Source organism: Odocoileus virginianus, chromosome X, assembly GCF_023699985.2.
Source record: "Odocoileus virginianus isolate 20LAN1187 ecotype Illinois chromosome X, Ovbor_1.2, whole genome shotgun sequence".
NCBI lineage: Eukaryota > Metazoa > Chordata > Mammalia > Artiodactyla > Cervidae > Odocoileus > Odocoileus virginianus.
In genome coordinates, this window is record NC_069708.1 from 40384588 (window position 1) to 40403860 (window position 19273).

At 37.6% G+C, this 19273-nt stretch overlaps 1 protein-coding gene across 4 annotated transcripts in view; it reads left to right on the top strand.

Moving 5' to 3' along the window:
* The first annotated feature begins 467 nt into the window (after positions 1-467).
* Positions 468-19273, top strand: part of KLHL4 (kelch like family member 4) — a 127244-nt gene continuing 108438 nt past the window's right edge. For 2 of the 4 annotated variants that reach the window (XM_070461762.1, XM_020898417.2), the window contains exon 1: positions 468-1020. In XM_070461762.1, coding sequence (XP_070317863.1) covers positions 602-1020 — 419 coding nt within the window. In that variant the 5' untranslated portion in view covers positions 468-601. The remainder of the gene's footprint in view (positions 1021-19273) is intronic. The other 2 variants (XM_070461763.1, XM_020898416.2) reach the window with 2 other exon arrangements.

A 19273-nucleotide genomic window follows, 5' to 3' on the forward strand; every position in this document is an offset into this window, starting at 1 on the left:
AGATACTTTTCCTTAATGAACCACCTTCAAATTTTCCATAAGAACACCAAAATAGATCATAATGAATTCCTTGTTACAAATTCTCCTAGGACAAAATGTCACATTTTTAGAAGTGGGCTGCCCGGAAATACTATCTGACAGAGGGTGGGGTGAGTGGAATTTAGAAACAAGTGTTTTAAAACACTTTGCTTTTGTTCACTTGCTTGGACTTAAAAGCCAAAGCTACTATACTTCAAATAGGAAGGAGCTGGGTTAGATATTTGCAAGTCCAGGCGGGAAGGCTGGGAGTTTGCAAATCTAGCAGCTGGAGTGTGTTGTGGTAGCTGCTTTCCTGTGCTAAGCTGATTTACTTGTTTAAGGTCTGACCTCATCATCCTGTCGGTATGGGTTCCCACCTACACTGTTAGCTGCTGCTTTCTGCTTCAGCTGGAAAGCTGGAAGTATTCGCAGTGTACCACAAACAGTGGGGGAGGGGGGGACAAGAAAGACTGCTCTCGACACTAGTGCTTTTGTTAGTCCTACAGAAGAGGCAGAAAAACAAGAGATAACAAAGGCTGTTTCCTTTCTGTGAGAGGAGGCTTTCGTCTTTCCTCCTGCAACAATGTCAGTATCTGGCAAGAAAGAGTTTGATGTGAAACAGATCCTAAGACTACGCTGGAGATGGTTTAGTCATCCTTCTCAAGGCTCACCCAAAACTGGAAACTGCTTTCAGCAGGAAGGATATGAGCATAGAGGGACCCCGGTTCAGGGCAGATTGAAGAACCACTCTCGGGACAGAAATGGACTGAAGAAAAGCAACAGTCCTGTCCACCACAGCATACTACCACCAGTGCCAGAATTGGCCCCTGCCCATCAAAGAGCCCTTCAGAACTGGCACTCACGAAAACTGATAGAACATCTTCGAGCAAATGAAGATACTCCTAAAGCAGTTCCAGGGAATTTGTTCAAAGAAGCTTATGAGAAACACTCACAAGATGTGGAGATGATGGCTGATGACAATACAGAAGATTCTACAGCAGGGTAGGAGTTTTTGAACATATAACAAAGTCATAGCTTAGATTAACTTATCCTCTAAAGTGCTCATTTAGTGTTTAAATAAAAGTTATAATAATTTCTGAATTTGTATGCAGCCAATCAGGGTGTCCAAGTAATCCCCTTATCTAAGTCTATAAAGGAATATAGTCATAGTACATACTTTTGGTAATTAATGGGAAATATGCTTTAGAGTTGTGAGTTTGCTTCTCTATTCCATTCTGATTCTGTTAAGAATTCTGTTTCAATTTTTAGAGACTAGCAATTATTATAATTGTTACTTTTCTGTAAATATGCTCTGTGGCTTGAATGTTCATATAGTTGTGTTTCATTCTTTCTTTTTTTGTAAAATTGTGATGGATTACATAGAGCTCTTTTTGACTTTGTCAAGCCAGCTCTGACTGCTCAGCACATCCTTGTCTATTCCTTAGTACGTAGTTATCATACTGATGCTTTGATAAATATTATCTTTATGTGAGAGTATGGAACAGTTTCCTTTGGCATTTGAGATTTATTTCAAATAGTATTTGGTTCCACAGCTAGTTTTCATTTATGAAAATATTTTGCATAAAATAAGTAATGAATTGCTGCATACAGCAGTGAGATCTTAAAGTAGGAAATGGAACATATCAACTATTTTAGGATATTAAAATGTAATAAGAAATGATAATAAAGTGTTGAGTAAGTATAGCTCATAAAATCTTTGACTTCGTTTGTATTTTTGTGTCTGCCAGTATTGTTTGATTCTGTTTTATATTTTGGTTTTTTGGCCACAAGGCATGTGGGATCTTAGCTCTCTGACCAGGGATAAAATCCACACATCCTGCATTGAAAGGTGGAGTCTTAACCACTGGACCACCAGGGAAGTCCCACACCAGTATTGTTTTAGTAGAAGAAAAGTATGTTCCCACCTCTAATGCTGTCTAACATAACTTAATCTAGTATATCTTTAATTTATTTTCCTTTTTTCATTATCAGATTAGTGTAGACACAACTAATGATTTTGGTAAAGTAATTACAGTGTAAAAGGCTATAGTAAAAAAATGTATTTTTGAAATGGCTTAAATTTTATAGCAGTTCAATATGAAGGTATGCTAATTTATTTAGAAATCTGGATATTTTGTATACTGTCTACAAGTGTGGGCTTTCCCTGTGGTTCAGATGGTAAAGAATCTGCTTGCAATGCAGGGGACCTAGGTTTGATCCCTGGGTTGGGAAGATCCCCTGGAAAAGGGCATGGCTACCCACTGCAGTATTCTTGCCTGGAGAATTCCATGAACAGAGGAGCCTGGTGGACTACGGTCTATGGTGTCACAAGTATAGATGAGAAAGACTGGCAAATTTGCTTCTAGATAAAAATTTTTTCAGTATATCTACCTTGACAGTTCCTTGCGTCCATGATTTTTAAGTATAATTAATAGAAAAAAGAAACATAATAATATTACGACAAAAGGCAAAGCCAATGTGCAAAATGATGCTTTACAGGATCTCAGGCTTTCTGTATGAAATGTGGGGAATGCAAGTTCTATTTAGTACAAATACTTAAACTTTGATAATAATATATAGTCCATACTTCAGATGAAGGCGATTTTCAAATTATCTCCTCTTATCATGAGCAACAATTTTAAAAACTGCTAAATTTGGAAGTTAATATTAAATACATTTGACTCTGTTGTGGGCTTCCCTCATAGCTCAGTTGGTAAAGAATATGTCTGCAATGCAGGAGACCTGGGTTCGATTCCTGGGTTGGTAAGATCCCCTGGAGAAGGAAATGGCAATTCTCTCCAGTATTCTTGCCTGGAAAATCCCATGTAGCCTGGCGGGCTACAGTCCATGGGGTCACAAGAGTCAGGCACGACTTAGTGACTAAACCACTATTGTAGGGACGTTGAATTATCCACTGTGAATTCCTGACAAAATTTTTTTGAGGATCCCTAAATTGATGTTCCTGCATGAGAATATATTTACAGTAAGTTAGCTGCTAAATGAAAATGCCAGATAAAATGTCAAATATAAAGTGTCACCAAGTAATATTTTAAAAATATATTTCCCCTTTTATTATTTAGTGTCCATATTCTAAAAAACGTTCCATTAATATGCTATGGTTACAGTGCAAAGTTAATATTTATTAAAATAAATACAGGAAGTGGTTTTATAAATGTGCCAGGAATATTTTAAGCCGAAGAGAAGAGGTAAATTTAGCACTTAATTAATTGAAAATGATGGTTTATTAATCTATAATTACCCATTATGAATTATTTCATCTTGGGTAAAGAAAGTTTGATAAGGAACTTGCTTATTTCCCACTTCTCTAATGCCTCTTTTTAAGCAAAATTGGGGAGCAGGAGGAAAAGATCCTGCAAAGTTGGCAGTAATCTACTATCCCCTCAGTAGAACTCTTGTGGTTAAATAACAAACAAAAACGGCAGTCAGTGTGGAGAACATAAGGTGAGTTCTAACACTTGGGGAAAAGTAAGGGTCCTTAAGTCATCCTGCTTTCTACAAATATTGCAGGGAATAGATCATGGACTAGTTTACTAAAATATAATATAGTTGAATAACCTTTAATTAAATCGAAAACAGATAGTAAAGCCAAGATATTAAAATTATGTTAATACATTGGATAGGGAATTTTAAAACCCAAATCCATTCTATGTAATTAAATTTTAAGTTTGCATTTCATTTAGGAGCAGCTCTGCATCATGGTCCCACACTGTGAGTATGAACGTATCAGCATGCCTGTCATCAGAGGCCTAGGCTCAAATATCACCTCCTTTTTGCCTTCAGTTCAGTTCAGTCGCTCAGTCATGTACAACTCTTTTTGCCTTATATGTACTAACTCTGCATCTTTGCTTCCCACAGCAAGCTTGTCAATGTCCTTTCTTTTCTTATATCATCCTTAGAATTCAAAAAATCAAACTATTTTGACAGTGTATTATGATCATGATTTTATATGACAGAATATTGTTATATGGTTATATATAATATATATTGATTATTATTATTATTTATTATTAGTAATAATTATATATATATATATATATATATATATATATATATATATATATAAACTGCTCATGAAGAGATGATTGTGTAAGTACCCAGGAGTATAAAGTTGTTAAACTGCATTTGCTAAGACAAATGTGATTATCTCCTCATTGTGCTTGAGAACATTGAATAAAATCGTGACGATCTGTGTATGGGCCCAGAGCAACATGCCCCAGTACAAAGTTGAAGATTCACAGAGATGTTTAGTTTTAAGGAATTGGCAGCAATGGGGATCATACCCTCACCCTATATGTTTCTGTGTAATTTGCTATTTGTATGATATATGATTTTGTGTATCTTTGGCAATATTACTCTGTTAGACAAGGCACAAAATTCCCTCCATTTTACACCTTGATTTTCAAGTGAGGTGTGCCTAGGGAACAAAAAGGAAGATGTCACTGTAAATTGTGATATCCTGAAGAAGAAGGGATTGAATGAATAAGATTTAGAATTCATTAATAATTCATTCCACAAACATTGAGCACCACTGTGTGTCAGGCATACTTCTACACACTGGCGATAAATCAGTATCAAATCAGAGAACATGTTTTCATAGAGTATACATTCTAATAAGGAGAGAAACAATACAAATAAACCAAATGTAGTACTTTAGAAGTTGTAAGTAGTATGAAGAAAACATAATTAGAAGGAAGAAAGAGAAGAAAGGATCCTACTTCAGATAGGGAAGGCCTGTCTGATGAAGTAACATTTAAGCAGAGATCTAAATGAAGTGAAAGGGCAGTCATGAGGATATCTGACATAAGAATTCAAAGCAAGTGAGAGGTTACTGCTGCTGTGCCACATGGGAGTACATAACCTCCATTCATATTTTTTCTTATTCAAATAAATACCACATGTCCCCACACAATCCATTGATTAATGTTTCAAACATTCTTAATTTAAGTGGTGAACTCAAAAATATGCCCTGCCTGTTGCTTATTACATTGACTTTAAGATCACATGTGTGTCCTCATGGCCACAGAGGTGACTTTCCATTCATCCTTTAACCATGGTGCCATTTTGTCCTCTGGGGATCTGGCTATTCAGCCAGCAGACTATATGCTTCAGGTACAGAGGCCCCAAGCCTTTGTGAAAATGGACACATGGTGATTTATTTATTTTCTTCACAAAACAATCCAGATATGTCCAAACCAAATGCACTGTGTGTCTTCATCCTCAATACAAATGCACCTGTAATATGGAATATGCTTGGGGAATATTTATGCATAAGAGAAATATTAAATAATAAAGCTTACTGTCATATCATTTATCATAAAGTAGGAAGTAAAGTATGTGAGTATTTACAGGGAACACTTTCCAGAAAGACAGAATGGCAGTTTCTTTTTTTTTTTTTTTTATATATATATTATTTTTTTTTTCTTAGACAGGATTGCGGGTTTATTTATTTATTTTTTTTATTAGTTGGAGGCCAATTACTTTACAATATTGTAGTAGTTCTTGTCATACATTGACATGAATCAGCCATGGATATACATGCATTCCCCACCCCGATCCCCTCTCCCACCTCCCTCCCCACTCGATCCCTCTGGGTCTTACCAGTGCACCAGGCCCGAGCACTTGTCTCATGCATCCAACCTGGGCTGGTGATCTGTTTCACTATAGATAATATATATGTTTCGATGCTGTTCTCTTGAAACATCCCACCCTCGCCTTCTCCCACAGAGTCCAAAATCTGTTCTATACATCTGTGTCTCTTTATCTGTTTTGCATATAGGGTTATTGTTACCATCTTTCTAAATTCCATATATATATGTGTTAGTATACTGTAATGGTCTTCATCTTTCTGGCTTACTTCACTCTGTATAATGGGCTCCAGTTTCATCCATCTCATTAGAACTGATTCAAATGAATTCTTTTTAATGGCTGAGTAATATTCCATGGTGTATATGTACCACAGCTTCCTTATCCATTCGTCTGCTGATGGGCATCTAGGTTGCTTCCATGTCCTGGCAATTATAAACAGTGCTGCGATGAACATTGGGGTGCACGTGTCTCTTTCAGATCTGGTTTCCTCGGTGCGTATGTCCAGAAGTGGGATTTCTGGGTCATATGGCAGTTCTATTGCCAGTTTTTTAAGAAATCTCCACACTGTTCTCCATAGCGGCTGTACTAGTTTGCATTCCCACCAACAGTGTAAGAGGGTTCCCTTTCATCCACACCCTCTCCAGCATTTATTGCTTGTAAACTTTTGGATAGCAGCCATCTTGACTGGCGTGTAATGGTACCTCATTGTGGTTTTGATTTGCATTTCTCTGATAATGAGTGATGTTGAGCATCTTTTCATGTGTTTTTTAGCCATCTGTATGTCTTCCTTGCAGAAATGTCTGTTTAGTTCTTTGGCCCATTTTTTGATTGTGTCATTTATTTTTCTGGAGTTGAGCTGCAGGGGTTGCTTGTATATTTTTGAAATGAATCCTTTGTCTGTTGCTTCATTTGCTATTATTTTCTCCCAATCTGAGGGCTGTCTTTTCACCTTGCTTATAGTTTCCTTTGCTGTGAAAAAGGTTTTAAGTTTCATTAGGTCCCATTTGTTTATTTTTGCTTTTGTTTCTAATATTCTGGGATGTGGGTCATAGAGGATCCTGCTGTGATTTATGTCAGAGAGTGTTTTGCCTATGTTCTCCTCTAGGAATTTTATAGTTTCTGGTCTTGCATTTAGATCTTTAATCCATTTTGAGTTTATTTTTGTGTATGGTGTTAGAAAGTGTTCTAGTTTCCTTCTTTTAAAGGTGGTTGACCAGTTTTCCCAGCACCACTTGTTAAAGAGGTTGTCTTTTTTCCATGGTATATCCTTGCCTCTTTTGTCGAGGATAAGGTGACCATAGGTTCGTGGATTTATCTCTGGGCTTTCTATTCTGTTCCATTGATCTATATTTCTGTCTTTGTGCCAATACCATACTGTCTTGATGACTGTGGCTTTGTAGTAGAGTCTGAAGTCAGGCAGGTTGATTCCTCCAGTTCCATTCTTCTTTCTCAAGGTTACTTTGGCTATTCGAGGTTTTTTGTATTTCCATACAAATTGTTAAATTATTTGCAGAACGGCAGTTTCAAGAGCCCTAAGATGGAGTGTGCTTCATATGTTCAAACACAAGAAAGCTAGTGCAGCTGGAGTAGGGCTTTCAAAGGGGAGATTAATAGCAGATAGTTTTGAAAAGGCAACAATAGCACAGCATTAAAAATAGTAAGCATCTTTTACAGACATTTACTATGTGCCAAGCACTAAATACATGTATTTTCTCATGTTCCCAAGAAAATTTTTGAATGAAAAGAGTGTTCACATCATTCTCTGGGTACTGTTTCATTGGATATCTGTTGTTGTTGCTTATCTTCTTTCAAGACAAAATCATGTGGCTTTATTAAGTTCAGAGTTAGGCTTGTTTTACTTAATTTTATATTTAATTACTGAGTAGTAACTATTATTTCAAAGGAAATAATAAGGAGCATACTACAATTTTATTGTTGCTTATAGAAAGTTTAAGATTAAATCCCTTTGTCTATGGGTTAAAATGTACTATACAAAACTACACAAGTTATTCAATTGCTTTATTAAACTAACATAATTTTTAGAGTGTGTTAACACATAATTTAAATATAGTGCAATGTTTCCTAATATTCCTAATTCCTAATGGAACCTGTTGGTTGATTTTAAATCCTTGCTAGGTACAGCCTGTTTACTGAGAATGAGGCACCATGGTCTTCACAACTCATTCTTAACAGTGCAGTATTGTGTATATATTTAGGTTAACATTAGCTAAAATGTATTTAATATTTGAGAAATATGGGGCTCCTTTCTATCTAGGGATCTTGCAGTATGTTAGGACCACATTTCTTTAAATATTATGATTACACACGTATAGTTGTTACTTCTTATATTTGAAAGACAAGAATCAGTTTCCTTCTGCATTTGGAAATTTAAATAAAGAAATCAAAGTATCGGGTACTACTTAATATGTGATTTCAAGAGCAACTTATTGATTACATTGACATGCTACACATTGCCTAAATGTCCAGACACTTAGTACTTTTAGAGTTTATTTTTTAATTTTTTTTTATTTATTTTTTTTATTAGTTGGAGGCTAATTACTTTACATCATTACAGTAGTTTTTGTTATACATTGAAATGAATTAGCCATGGATTTACATGTATTCCCCATCCCAGTCCCCCCTCCCACCTCCCTCTCCACCCGATCCCTCTGGGTCTTCCCAGTGCACCAGGCCCGAGCACTTGTCTCATGTACCCAACCTGAGCTGGTTATCTGTTTCACCCTAGATAATATACACGTTTCAATGCTGTTCTCTTGAAATATCCCACCCTCGCCTTCTCCCAGAGTCCACAAGTCTGTTCTATACATCTGAGTCTCTTTTTCTGTTTTGCATATAGGGTTATCATTACCATCTTTCTAAAGTCCATATATATGTGTTAGTATACTGTAATGGTGTTCATCGCAGCACTGTTTGTGATAGCCAGGACATGGAAGCAACCCAGATGCCCATCAGCAGACGAATGAATGAGGAAGCTGTGGTACATATACACCATGGAATATTACTCAGCCATTAAAAAGAATTCATTTGAATCAGTTCTATTGAGATGGATGAAACTGGAGCCCATTATATAGAGTTTATTTTTTTAATTGTATATCTCCTTTCTGACTTTCATTAAGACATCAACATCTTAATACTAATCTTTTTTTAATTTCTTTCCTATGAACTTATAAGTAGAAAAAGTTTTAATGCTATATATATATATACACACACACACACATACACACACATACACATGTGTACACACATATGTAATGTGTATACATGTAAGACAAGAGAAAGTGTTAGTCAGTGTTGTGCCCAACTCTTTGTGAGCCATGGAATGTAGCCTATCAAGCTCCTCTGTCCATGGAATTCTCCAGGTAAGAATACTGGAGTGAGTTGCCATTCCCTTCTCCAGGGACTCTCCCTGACCCAGGGATTGAATCCAGGTTTTCTGCATTGCAGGTAGATTCTTTACTGCCTGAGCCACCATGGAAGCCCTGTTTACATGTATATGTTATAGACATATATGTGCATGTGTATAATATATACATGCACATATGCACACATTCACGTGTGATGTGCATATACACATGTACATATATATATATATCATTTATACAGTGTTCAGTGTTCTATAAGCTGAACCTGACACATCATGTGCCATAAAGTAGAAAATCCTGAAAAAAATAGTCATGGGATTATGTTGAAAGGACACAGGAGCCAACTGAAAAAGCTCTCAATGGTCAAAGCTGGAACAATTTTAACAAACGAAAAAATTATTATAAATCTAAGTAAAAATAAAGATTCATAAATCTGTACTGATATAGATCAATGGCTAAATAAATAAGTTAGAGAAAAAAACAAATCTCTTACATGGAAGAATTTCAAGTAATTTGTGTACATACTCTTCCTCAAGGAGGTGGACCTGAATACTGTGCCTTATGTGTGAGCTGCATATAGTGATATCTTTTGAAAAAGTGAGTATAGCCTGGAAGCGTTGTAGGGGAAGAAAGCATTTACAGTGGACAAATCTGAAGAATACTTGTCTGAGCCAGGTAATCTAGGTTAGCATGAAAACTACTTAGTCATGTTGACAGTATATGCACTTGGTATGATGTGATGAGAATGGCACTTAAATTCTGTCCGCTACCTCCAAAAACTCATTGTTACCATCCCAATCTAATCATGACAATAACATGCAGTTCAGTTCAGTTGCTCAGTCGTGTCCGACTCTTTGCGACCCCCATGAATCACAGCACACCAGGCCTCTCTGTCCACCACCAACTCCTGGAACTTACTCAAACTCATGTCCATCGAGTCGGTGATGCCATCAAGCCATCCCATCCTCTGTCATCCCTTTTTCCTCCTGCCCAAAATCCCTCCCAGAATCAAGGTCTTTTCCAATGAGTCAACTCTTCTCGTGAGGTGGCCAAAGTACTGGAGTTTCAGCTTCAGCATCAGTCCTTCCAATGAACACCCAGGACTGATCTCCTTCAGGATGGACTGGTTGGATCTCCTTGCAGTCCAAGGGACTCTCAAGAGTCTTCTCCAACATCACAGTTCAAAAGCATCAATTTTTCGGCACTCAGCTTTCTTCACAGTCCAACTCTCACATCCATACATGACCACTGGAAAAACCATAGCCTTGACCAGACGGACCTTTGTTGACAAAGCAATGTCTCTGCTGTTCAATATGCTATCTAGGTTGGTCATAACTTTCCTTCCAAGGAGTAAGAGTCTTTTAATTTCATGGCTGCAGTCACCATCGGCAGTCATTTTGGAGCCCCAAAAAATAAAGTCTGACACTGTTTTCACTGTTTCTCCAACTATTTCCCATGAAGTGATGGGACCAGATGCCATGATCTTAGTTTTCTGAATGTTGAGCTTTAAACCAACTTTTACACTTCTCTTTCACTTTTATCAAGAGGTTTTTTAGTTCCTCTTCACGTTCTGCCATAAGGGTCGTGTCATCTGCATATCTGAGGTTATTGATATTTATCCCGGCAATCTTGATTCCAGCTTGTGCTTCATCCAGCCCAGCGTTTCTCATGATGTACACTGCATATAAGTTAAACAAGCAGGGTGACAATATACAGCCTTGGCTTACTACTTTTCCTATTTGGAACCAGTCTGTTGTTCCATGTCCAGTTCTAACTATTGCTTCCTGATCTGCATACAGGTTTCTCAAGAGGCAGGTCAAGTGGTCTGGTATTCCCATCTCCTTCAGAATTTTCCACAGTTTATTGTGATCCACACAGTCAAAGACTTTGGCATAGTCAATAAAACAGAAATATATATATTTTTTCCTGGACCTCTCTTGCTTTTTTTTTTTTTGGATTCATATTTTATTTTATTTTATTTTCCATTTATTTTTATTAGTTGGAGGCTAATTACTTTACATCATTACAGTAGTTTTTGTCATACATTGAAATGAATTAGCCATGGATTTACATGTATTCCCCATCCCAGTCCCCCCTCCCACCTAAAAAGAATTCATTTGAATCAGTTCTAATGAGATGGATGAAACTGGAGCCCATTATACAGAGTGAAGTAAGCCAGAAAGATAAAGACCATTACAGTATACTAACACATATATATGGACTTTAGAAAGATGGTAATGATAACCCTATATGCAAAACAGAAAAAGAGACTCAGATGTATAGAACAGACTTGTGGACTCTGGGAGAAGGCGAGGGTGGGATGTTTCAAGAGAACAGCATTGAAACATGTATATTATCTAGGGTGAAACAGATCACCAGCCCAGGTTGGGTACATGAGACAAGTGCTCTCTTGCTTTTTTGATGATTCAGTGGATGGTGGCAATTTGATCTCTGGTTCCTCTGACAGACCCAAATGGCAGGACCTTTTTTTTTTTTTTAAATCTCTCGTCTTTACTACTTAAACTGTCAATGTCACCATAAACAAGCAAAGTCTGAGAAACAGTCACAGCCAAGAGTAGCCTAGGAAGCCTTGGTGAATAAATGTGATGTGGAACACAAAAAAGACTTTAGACAAAAACTGAGGCAATATGATAAAAGAATGGACTTAACATAATTATGATGTATGAAAATGTGTTAATTGTAACAAATGTGCCAGACTAGTGTAAGATATTAATAATAGGGGAAATTGGATGTGTGCTTTATAGGGACTCTGACAGAATCTGGTCCACTGGAGAAGGGAATGCAAACCACTTCAGTATTTTTGCCTTGAGAACCCCATAAACAGTATGAGAAGGCAAAATGATAGGATACACAAAGAGTAACTACCCAGGTCGGTAGGTGCCCAATATGCTACTGGACATCAGTGGAGAAATAATCCCAGAAAGAATGAAGGGATGGAGCCAAAGCAAAAACAATACCCAGTTGTGGATGTGACTGGTGATAGAAGCAAGGTCCGATGTTCTAAAGAGCAATATTGCATAGGAACCTGGAATGTTAGGTCCATGAATTGAGGCAAATTGGAAATGGACAAACAGGAAATGGTAAGAGTGAATGTCAACAATTTAGGAATCCGTGAACTAAAATGGACTGGAATGGGTTAATTTAACTCAGATGACCATTGTATCTACTACTGTGGGCAGGAATCCCTTAGAAAAAATGGAGTAGACATCATGGTCAACAAAAGAGTCCGAAATGCAATACTTGGATGCAATCTCAAAAGCGACAGAATGATCTCTGTTCGTTTCCAAAGCAAACCATTCAATATCACAGTAATCCAAGCTTATGCCCCAACCAGTAATGCTGAAGAAGCTGAATTTGAACAGTTCTATGAAGACCTACAAGACATTTTAGAAATAATACCCAAAAAAGATGTCATTTTCTTTTTTTTCATTTATTTTTATTAGTTGGAGGCTAATTACTTTACAACATTGCAGTGGTTTTTGTCATACATTGAAATGGATTAGCTATGGATTTACATGTATTCCCCATCCCTCCCACCTCCCTCTCCACCCTCTGGGTCTTCCCAATGCACCAGGCCCGAGCACTTGTCTCATGCATCCAACCTGGGCTGGTGATCTGTTTCACCCTAGATAATATACATGTTTCGATGCTGTTCTCTTGAAACATCCCACCCTCGCCTTCTCCCACAGAGTCCAAAAGTCTATTCTATACATCTGAGTCTCTTTTTCTGTTTTGCATATAGAGTTATCGTTACCAAAATGATATCATTTTCATTGCAGGGGGCTGGAACACAAAAGTAGGAAGTCAAGAAATAACTGGAGTAACAGGCAAATTTGGCCTTGGAGTACGGAATGAAGCAGGGCAAAGGCTAATAGAGTTTTGCCAAGAGAATGCACAGGTCATAGCAAACACCCTCTTCCAACAACACAAGAGAAGACTCTACACATGGACATCACCAGATGGTGAACACCTAAATCAGATTGATTATATTCTTTGCAGCCAAAGATAGAGAAGCTCTATACAGTCAACAAAAACATGACCGGGAGCAGACACTGGCTCTAATCAGAAGTCCTTATTACCAAATTCAGACTTAAACTGATGAAAGTAGGGAAAACCACTAGACCATTCAAGTATGACCTAAATCAAATCCTTTATGACTATATAGTAGAAGTGAGAAATAGATTTAAGGGACTAGATCTGATAGACAGAGAGCCTGATGAACTATGGACAGAAGTTCATGACATTGTACAGGAGACAGGGATCAAGACCATCCCCATGGAAAAGAAATGCAAAAAGGCAAAATGGTTGTCTGAGAAGGCCTTACAAATAGCTGTGAAAAGAAGAGAAGTGAAAAGCAAAGGAGAAAAGGAAAGATATTCCCATTTGAATGCAGATTTCCAAAGAATAGCCAGGAGAGATAAGAAAGCCTTCCTCAGTGATCAATGCAAGAAATAGAGGAAAAAAACAGAATGGGAAAGAATAGAGATCTCTTCAAGAAAATTAGAGATGCCAAGGGAATATTTGACACAAAGGTGGGTTTGATAAAGGACAGAAATGGTATGCCCCTAACAGAAGCAGAAGATATTAAAAACAGGTGGCAAGAATACACAGAAGAACTGCACAAAAAAATCTTCATGACCCAGATAATCAGGATGGTGTGATCATTCACCTAGAGCCAGACATCTTGGAATGTGAAGTCAAGTAGGCCTTAGAAAGCATCACTACGAACAAAGCTAGTGGATGTGATGGAATTCCAGTTGAGCTATTTCAAATCCTAAAATATGATGCTGTGAAAGTGCTGCACTCAATATGCAAGCAAATTTGGAAAACTCAGCAGTGGCCACAGGACTGGATAAAGTCAGTTTTCATTCCAATCCCTAAGAAATGCAATCCCAAAGAATGCTCAAACTACCGCACAATTGCACTCATCTCACACGTTAGTAAAGTAATGCTCAAAATTCTCCAAGCCAGGCTTCAGCAATACGTGAACTGTGAACTTCCAGATGATCAAGCTGGTTTTAGAAAAGGCAGAAGAATCCGAGATCATATTGCCAATATCTGCTGGATCATCAAAAAAAAGCAAGAGAGTTCCAGAAAAAACATCTATTTCTGCTTTATTAACTATGCCAAAGCCTTTGTCTGTGTGGATCACAATAAACTGTGGAAAATTTTAAAAGAGATGGGAATAGCCGACCACCTGATCTGCCTCTTGAAAAGGTCAGGAAGCAACAGTTAGAGCTGGACATGGAACAGACAGGTTCCAAGTAGGAAAAGGAGTTGTCAAGGCTGTATATTGTCACCCTGCCTATTTAACTTATATGCAGAGTACATCATGAGAAACATCGGGGTGGAAGAATCACAAGCTGAAATCAAGATTGTTGGGAGAAATATCAATAACCTCAGATATACAGATGACATCACCCTTATGGCAGAAAGTGAAGAGGAACTAAAAAGCCCTTTGATGAAAGTGAAAGAGGAGAATGAAAAAGTCGGCTTAAAGCTTAACATTCAGTAAACTAAGATCATAGCATCTGGTCCCATCACCTCATGGGAAATAGATGGGGAGACAGTGGAAACAGTCAGACTTTATTTATTTTTTAGGGGGGCAGGGGGCTCCAAAATCATTGCAGATGGTGACTGCAGCCATGAAATTCAAAGACTCTTACTCCTTGGAAGGAAAGTTATGACCAACCTAGATAGCGTATTAAAAAGCAGAGACATTACTTTGCCAACAAAGGTCCATCTGGTCAAGGCTATGGTTTTTCCAGTGGTCATGTTTGGATATGAAAGTTCGACTGTGAATAAAGCTGAGCACTGAAAAATTGATGCTTTTGAACTATGGTGTTGGGGCAGACTCTTGAGAGTCCCTTGGACTGCAAGGAGATCCAACCAGTCCATCCTTATGATATCAGTCCTGGGTGTTCATTGGAAGGACTGATGCTGAAGCTGAAACTCCAGTACTTTGGCCACCTCATGGGAAGAGTTGACTCATTGGAAAAGACCCTGATTCTGGGAGGGATTGGGGGCAGGAGGAGAAGGGGACGACAGAGGATGAGATGGCTTGATGGTATCACCAACTCGATGGACATGAGTTTGAGTAAGTTCTGGGAGTTGGTGATGGACAGGGAAGCCTGGCGTGCTGCAATTCATGGGGTCGCAAAGACTCGGACACGACTGAGGGACTGAACTGAAGTTAACTGAACTCATACTATCATTATACTATCACATTTATCTTTAAAAATGTACAATATTTTAGCAAAGGATATGCTGTAAGGTAAGGGAGGGAGTTAGAGAAGGCTAGGTTTAGAAAAAGCACAAGACCGGCACTTTACAGGAACAGATCACCTTTAATGAGGCGAGAAGGGGTAGCAGTCAGAATAGCGAGGTGCTGAACTTACCCAAGAAAAGAGTAACTATATATAGGCATGTATGTGGAAAGTTACTGTTTTAAGGGGGCCTGTTCTTCTCCAAGATTTTTTGGAGTAGTTATCTCTTAAATGGCTGGGGCAAGGAATTTTGGAGATTGGCCAGAGGCTGGACCGGCTGGGAGCTGGGCATAATCAACCTTAATATCCTTGGTGTGTGTGTGTGTGTGTGTGTGAGAGAGAGAGAGAGAGAGTTCTTAGTTTCGCATAGAATGGTGGGGAGGACCTGGAGGGGAGTTTTAACTCCAGGCTATTTTGAGCCATGTAACTTTCCTTCATAACCAATAAATAGATTTCATAAATAAATACTAATAAACCAACCAATTATAAGAATTTAGTATGTGGTGCCATTTGTTTTGCTTATTTTTGTCCTTTGGCAACTGATTAGAAGGAAACCAAATCAGAATCAGTGGGCTGTTATTAGATTGGTGCAAAAATAACAGCAGTTTTGGACCCTGAATTTTAACTCATTATAACTAGGTGCAGATGCATTGTTATTTTTTTTATTAGTTGGAAGCTAATTACTTTACAATATTGTAGTGGTTTTTGTCATACATTGACAAGAATCAGCCATGGTTTTTCATCAAAACAGGAACCATTACAATCAACACGTATTTTCAATAAGAAATGTTTGTTTATTCCTGGAGAAAAAAAAAAAATCCATGCTTCAAGATTTGGTGAACTCTTGGAAAGCATTTTCTATGTCCTGCTAGTTGTGGAAGCATTTTCTCTGCAAAAAAAAAAAAAAAAGTTGTCAAGGTGCTTGAAGAAGTGTTAGTCAGTTGACGAGAGGTCAGATGAATATGGGAGATGAGGTAAAACTTCGTAGCCCAATTCACAGAACTTTTGAAACTTTGGTTGTGTGACATGCACAGATATGTCATGAAGAAGAATTGGACCCTTTCAGTGGACCAGTGCCAGCTGCAGGTGTTACAGTTTTGGTGCATCTCATCAATTTGCTGAGCATATCTCTTAAATGTAATAGTTTCACCGGGATTCAGAAAGCTGTATTGGGTCGGGTGGGCAGCAGACCACCAAACAGTGACCATAATCTTTTTTATTGGTGCAAGTCTGACTTTGGGAAGTGCTTTGGAGCTTCTTCTCAGTCCAACCATTGAGCCGATTATTGCTGGGTTTGTATAAAATCCACTTTGGGGCGCACAACACAATCTAATCGAGAAATGGTTCATTGCTGTGTAGAATAAGAGAAGACAACACTTATTATTATTATTATTATTTTTTTTTGCTGTCAGCTTAGGATGCACCCACTTTTTTTTCCCATTTATTTTTATTAGTTGGAAGCTAATTACTTTACAATATTGTAGTGGTTTTTGTCATACATTGACATGAATCAGCCATGGATTTACATGTATTCCCCACCCCGATCCCCCCTCCCACCTCCCTCTCCACCCGATTCCTCTGGGTCTTCCCAGTGCACCAGGCCTGAGCACTTGTCTCATGCATCCAGCCTGGGCTCGTGATCTGTTTCACCCTAGATAGTATCCAATTTCCTTCAAATGCCAAATGACCATAAAATGATAAACATTGAGTTCTTGGGCAACTTCTTGTGTAGTTGTAAGAGGATCAGCTTCGATGATGCTCTCAGTTTGTCATCATCAACTTCCAATGGCCGACCAATGTGTTCCTCACCTTCAGGGCTCTTGTCTCCTTTGCAAAAAACTTCTTGAACCACCACTTGAACCACCAAATGTGTTGTTGATGTTGCAAGTTGTCTCCACAGCTTTATGACTCATTTTGAATTAGAATAAGACAAATGCTTGAATTTGCTTTTTCCTAAAGTCATTTCCATAGTCTAAAATGCATATAAAGAAAACAGCAGGTAATACTTCATTAGCAAAATCATAAATCAATAAATGTGCATTAAAATGATGTATAACATAACCACAGTCATTTAAGCATGTATTCCAGTATCAAATGGCAAAGTTCAACAATGCGAAACCAAATTTACTTTTGCACCAACCTAATACCTCTTCTATGCAAAAATCCTATACACTGGCAACCAGATATTATCCTAAAGGTAATCCTAGGAAAATCAGCTAAAGTTATGAAACAACTAAAAACTACATGAAATTTTAGTTCCTATGCTGATGATATTGATTGTGTGTAACATTTGGTGTGGACCAACTTTTAAGAGCATCACAATTGATAGTCATAGTTGGAAACTCATTTTATTTAAATCACTCCAGAATAAACGAATCAAATTCACTCAATCAAGTCCAACTCTTTGGGACCCCATGGACTATACAGTCCATGGAATTCTCCAGGCCAGAATACTGGAGTGGGCAACCATTCCATTCTCTAGGAGATCTTCCCAATTCAGGGATCAAACCCAGGTCTCCTGCATTGCAGGCAGATTCTTTACCAACTGACCTACCAGGGAAGCCCTTGAATCACTCCAGAACACCGTGGATACTAATGAAGTGGCATACATTTATTGGTGCTTTCAAACGAAAACAGAGCCTTCTATGTTTTTTTCTGTTTCTTTATATTGCTGTCTGTAGTTTATCTCTCTGAAGGAAAATAATGGCACACATAAAACACACTTCTGTATATAAAAATCTTTATTACTCCATGCTACTATGAAAGATGCAGGCATTGAGTATATTTTATTCATGGTGATTACATTCCATTAAGGTTATAATTTCACTAAAGAGAGAGTGAAAATGTATACCCATAGTGACTTAGAATTAAGATTTTAAAATAGACTTTAAAAGAACTATTTAATAAAATATAACTAAAAGTGAGAAAATCTAAATCAAATAATTTTCATTATCTAATGTTTTAGGATGGAACAGGTTATTACTGTAAATGTATCCCACATAAAGTTTTACTCTGCAAACATTCTAAAATATGTATTTCCAAAATCATTATATAGATATAATACATATCACTGGCCTTGGCACTGAAGGAGAACAATACCAGTGATCATATTATTGAAGCTATCAGAAGTGAGTGCTTCATTACTCCTGGTCAATCTTTCTTAACCTGTTACTGTTAGTCAAAGTGACTTAGCCTTTGCATACTTTCAAATGTTGTTTTACAGAATGGAAACTGTTGCCCTCCTCACATACTGTTGTTTCTTCAGGAGCCATACTAAACCCCTTGCCAATTTTTTCAGCGGGTCTTTAACATAGGTGATTTATTATTGGCCATTCCAGTGCTAGCTCAGTCAAGAGAAGCTATCTGTTAAATATTCTTGTCCACATTTTCCCTGTAAAACTATTAATAGTTTGCTTTAGCACAGTGGCATTTAGATGTCCTTTTTTGGGTGAATGTTGATTATATTAGCTATAGCAATTCCAATCGGCAATTACATGCTTAACAGATGATCACATAGCACTTTAGGGCAGCACAACTATTTAATTTGGCCAGAATTCTGTTGTAACACTCAACAAATATTTGTTTAACTAAGATGTTGATGTTTGTTTTTTTCCTCCATTCAGCAAGTGTTTATTGAACTGGCACTCTGAAGATGAAAGATAAGCAATAGAGGCTGATTCCCACTAGAGACTTACAATACTGTTGGGGAGATAAACTGCATCCACTTGGAAAGTTTTATGGCAATAAAAAAAGAGTGTATTGCAAAAACAGTTTAAGTTCATTGGTCATTAAGACCAATACGCTTTCAGAGACAAATAATTCTTTTGACCAGAGAAACTATAGAAAGTTCCATATAGGAACATGATTTGAGATCAGTCTTAAGGATGGGTAGCATTTTGATGCAGACATGGAAAAGAATGAATCCTAGGTAGGAGGACAAACACAATGCCTTGAAAAAGGCACTGAAACGTGGTGTGC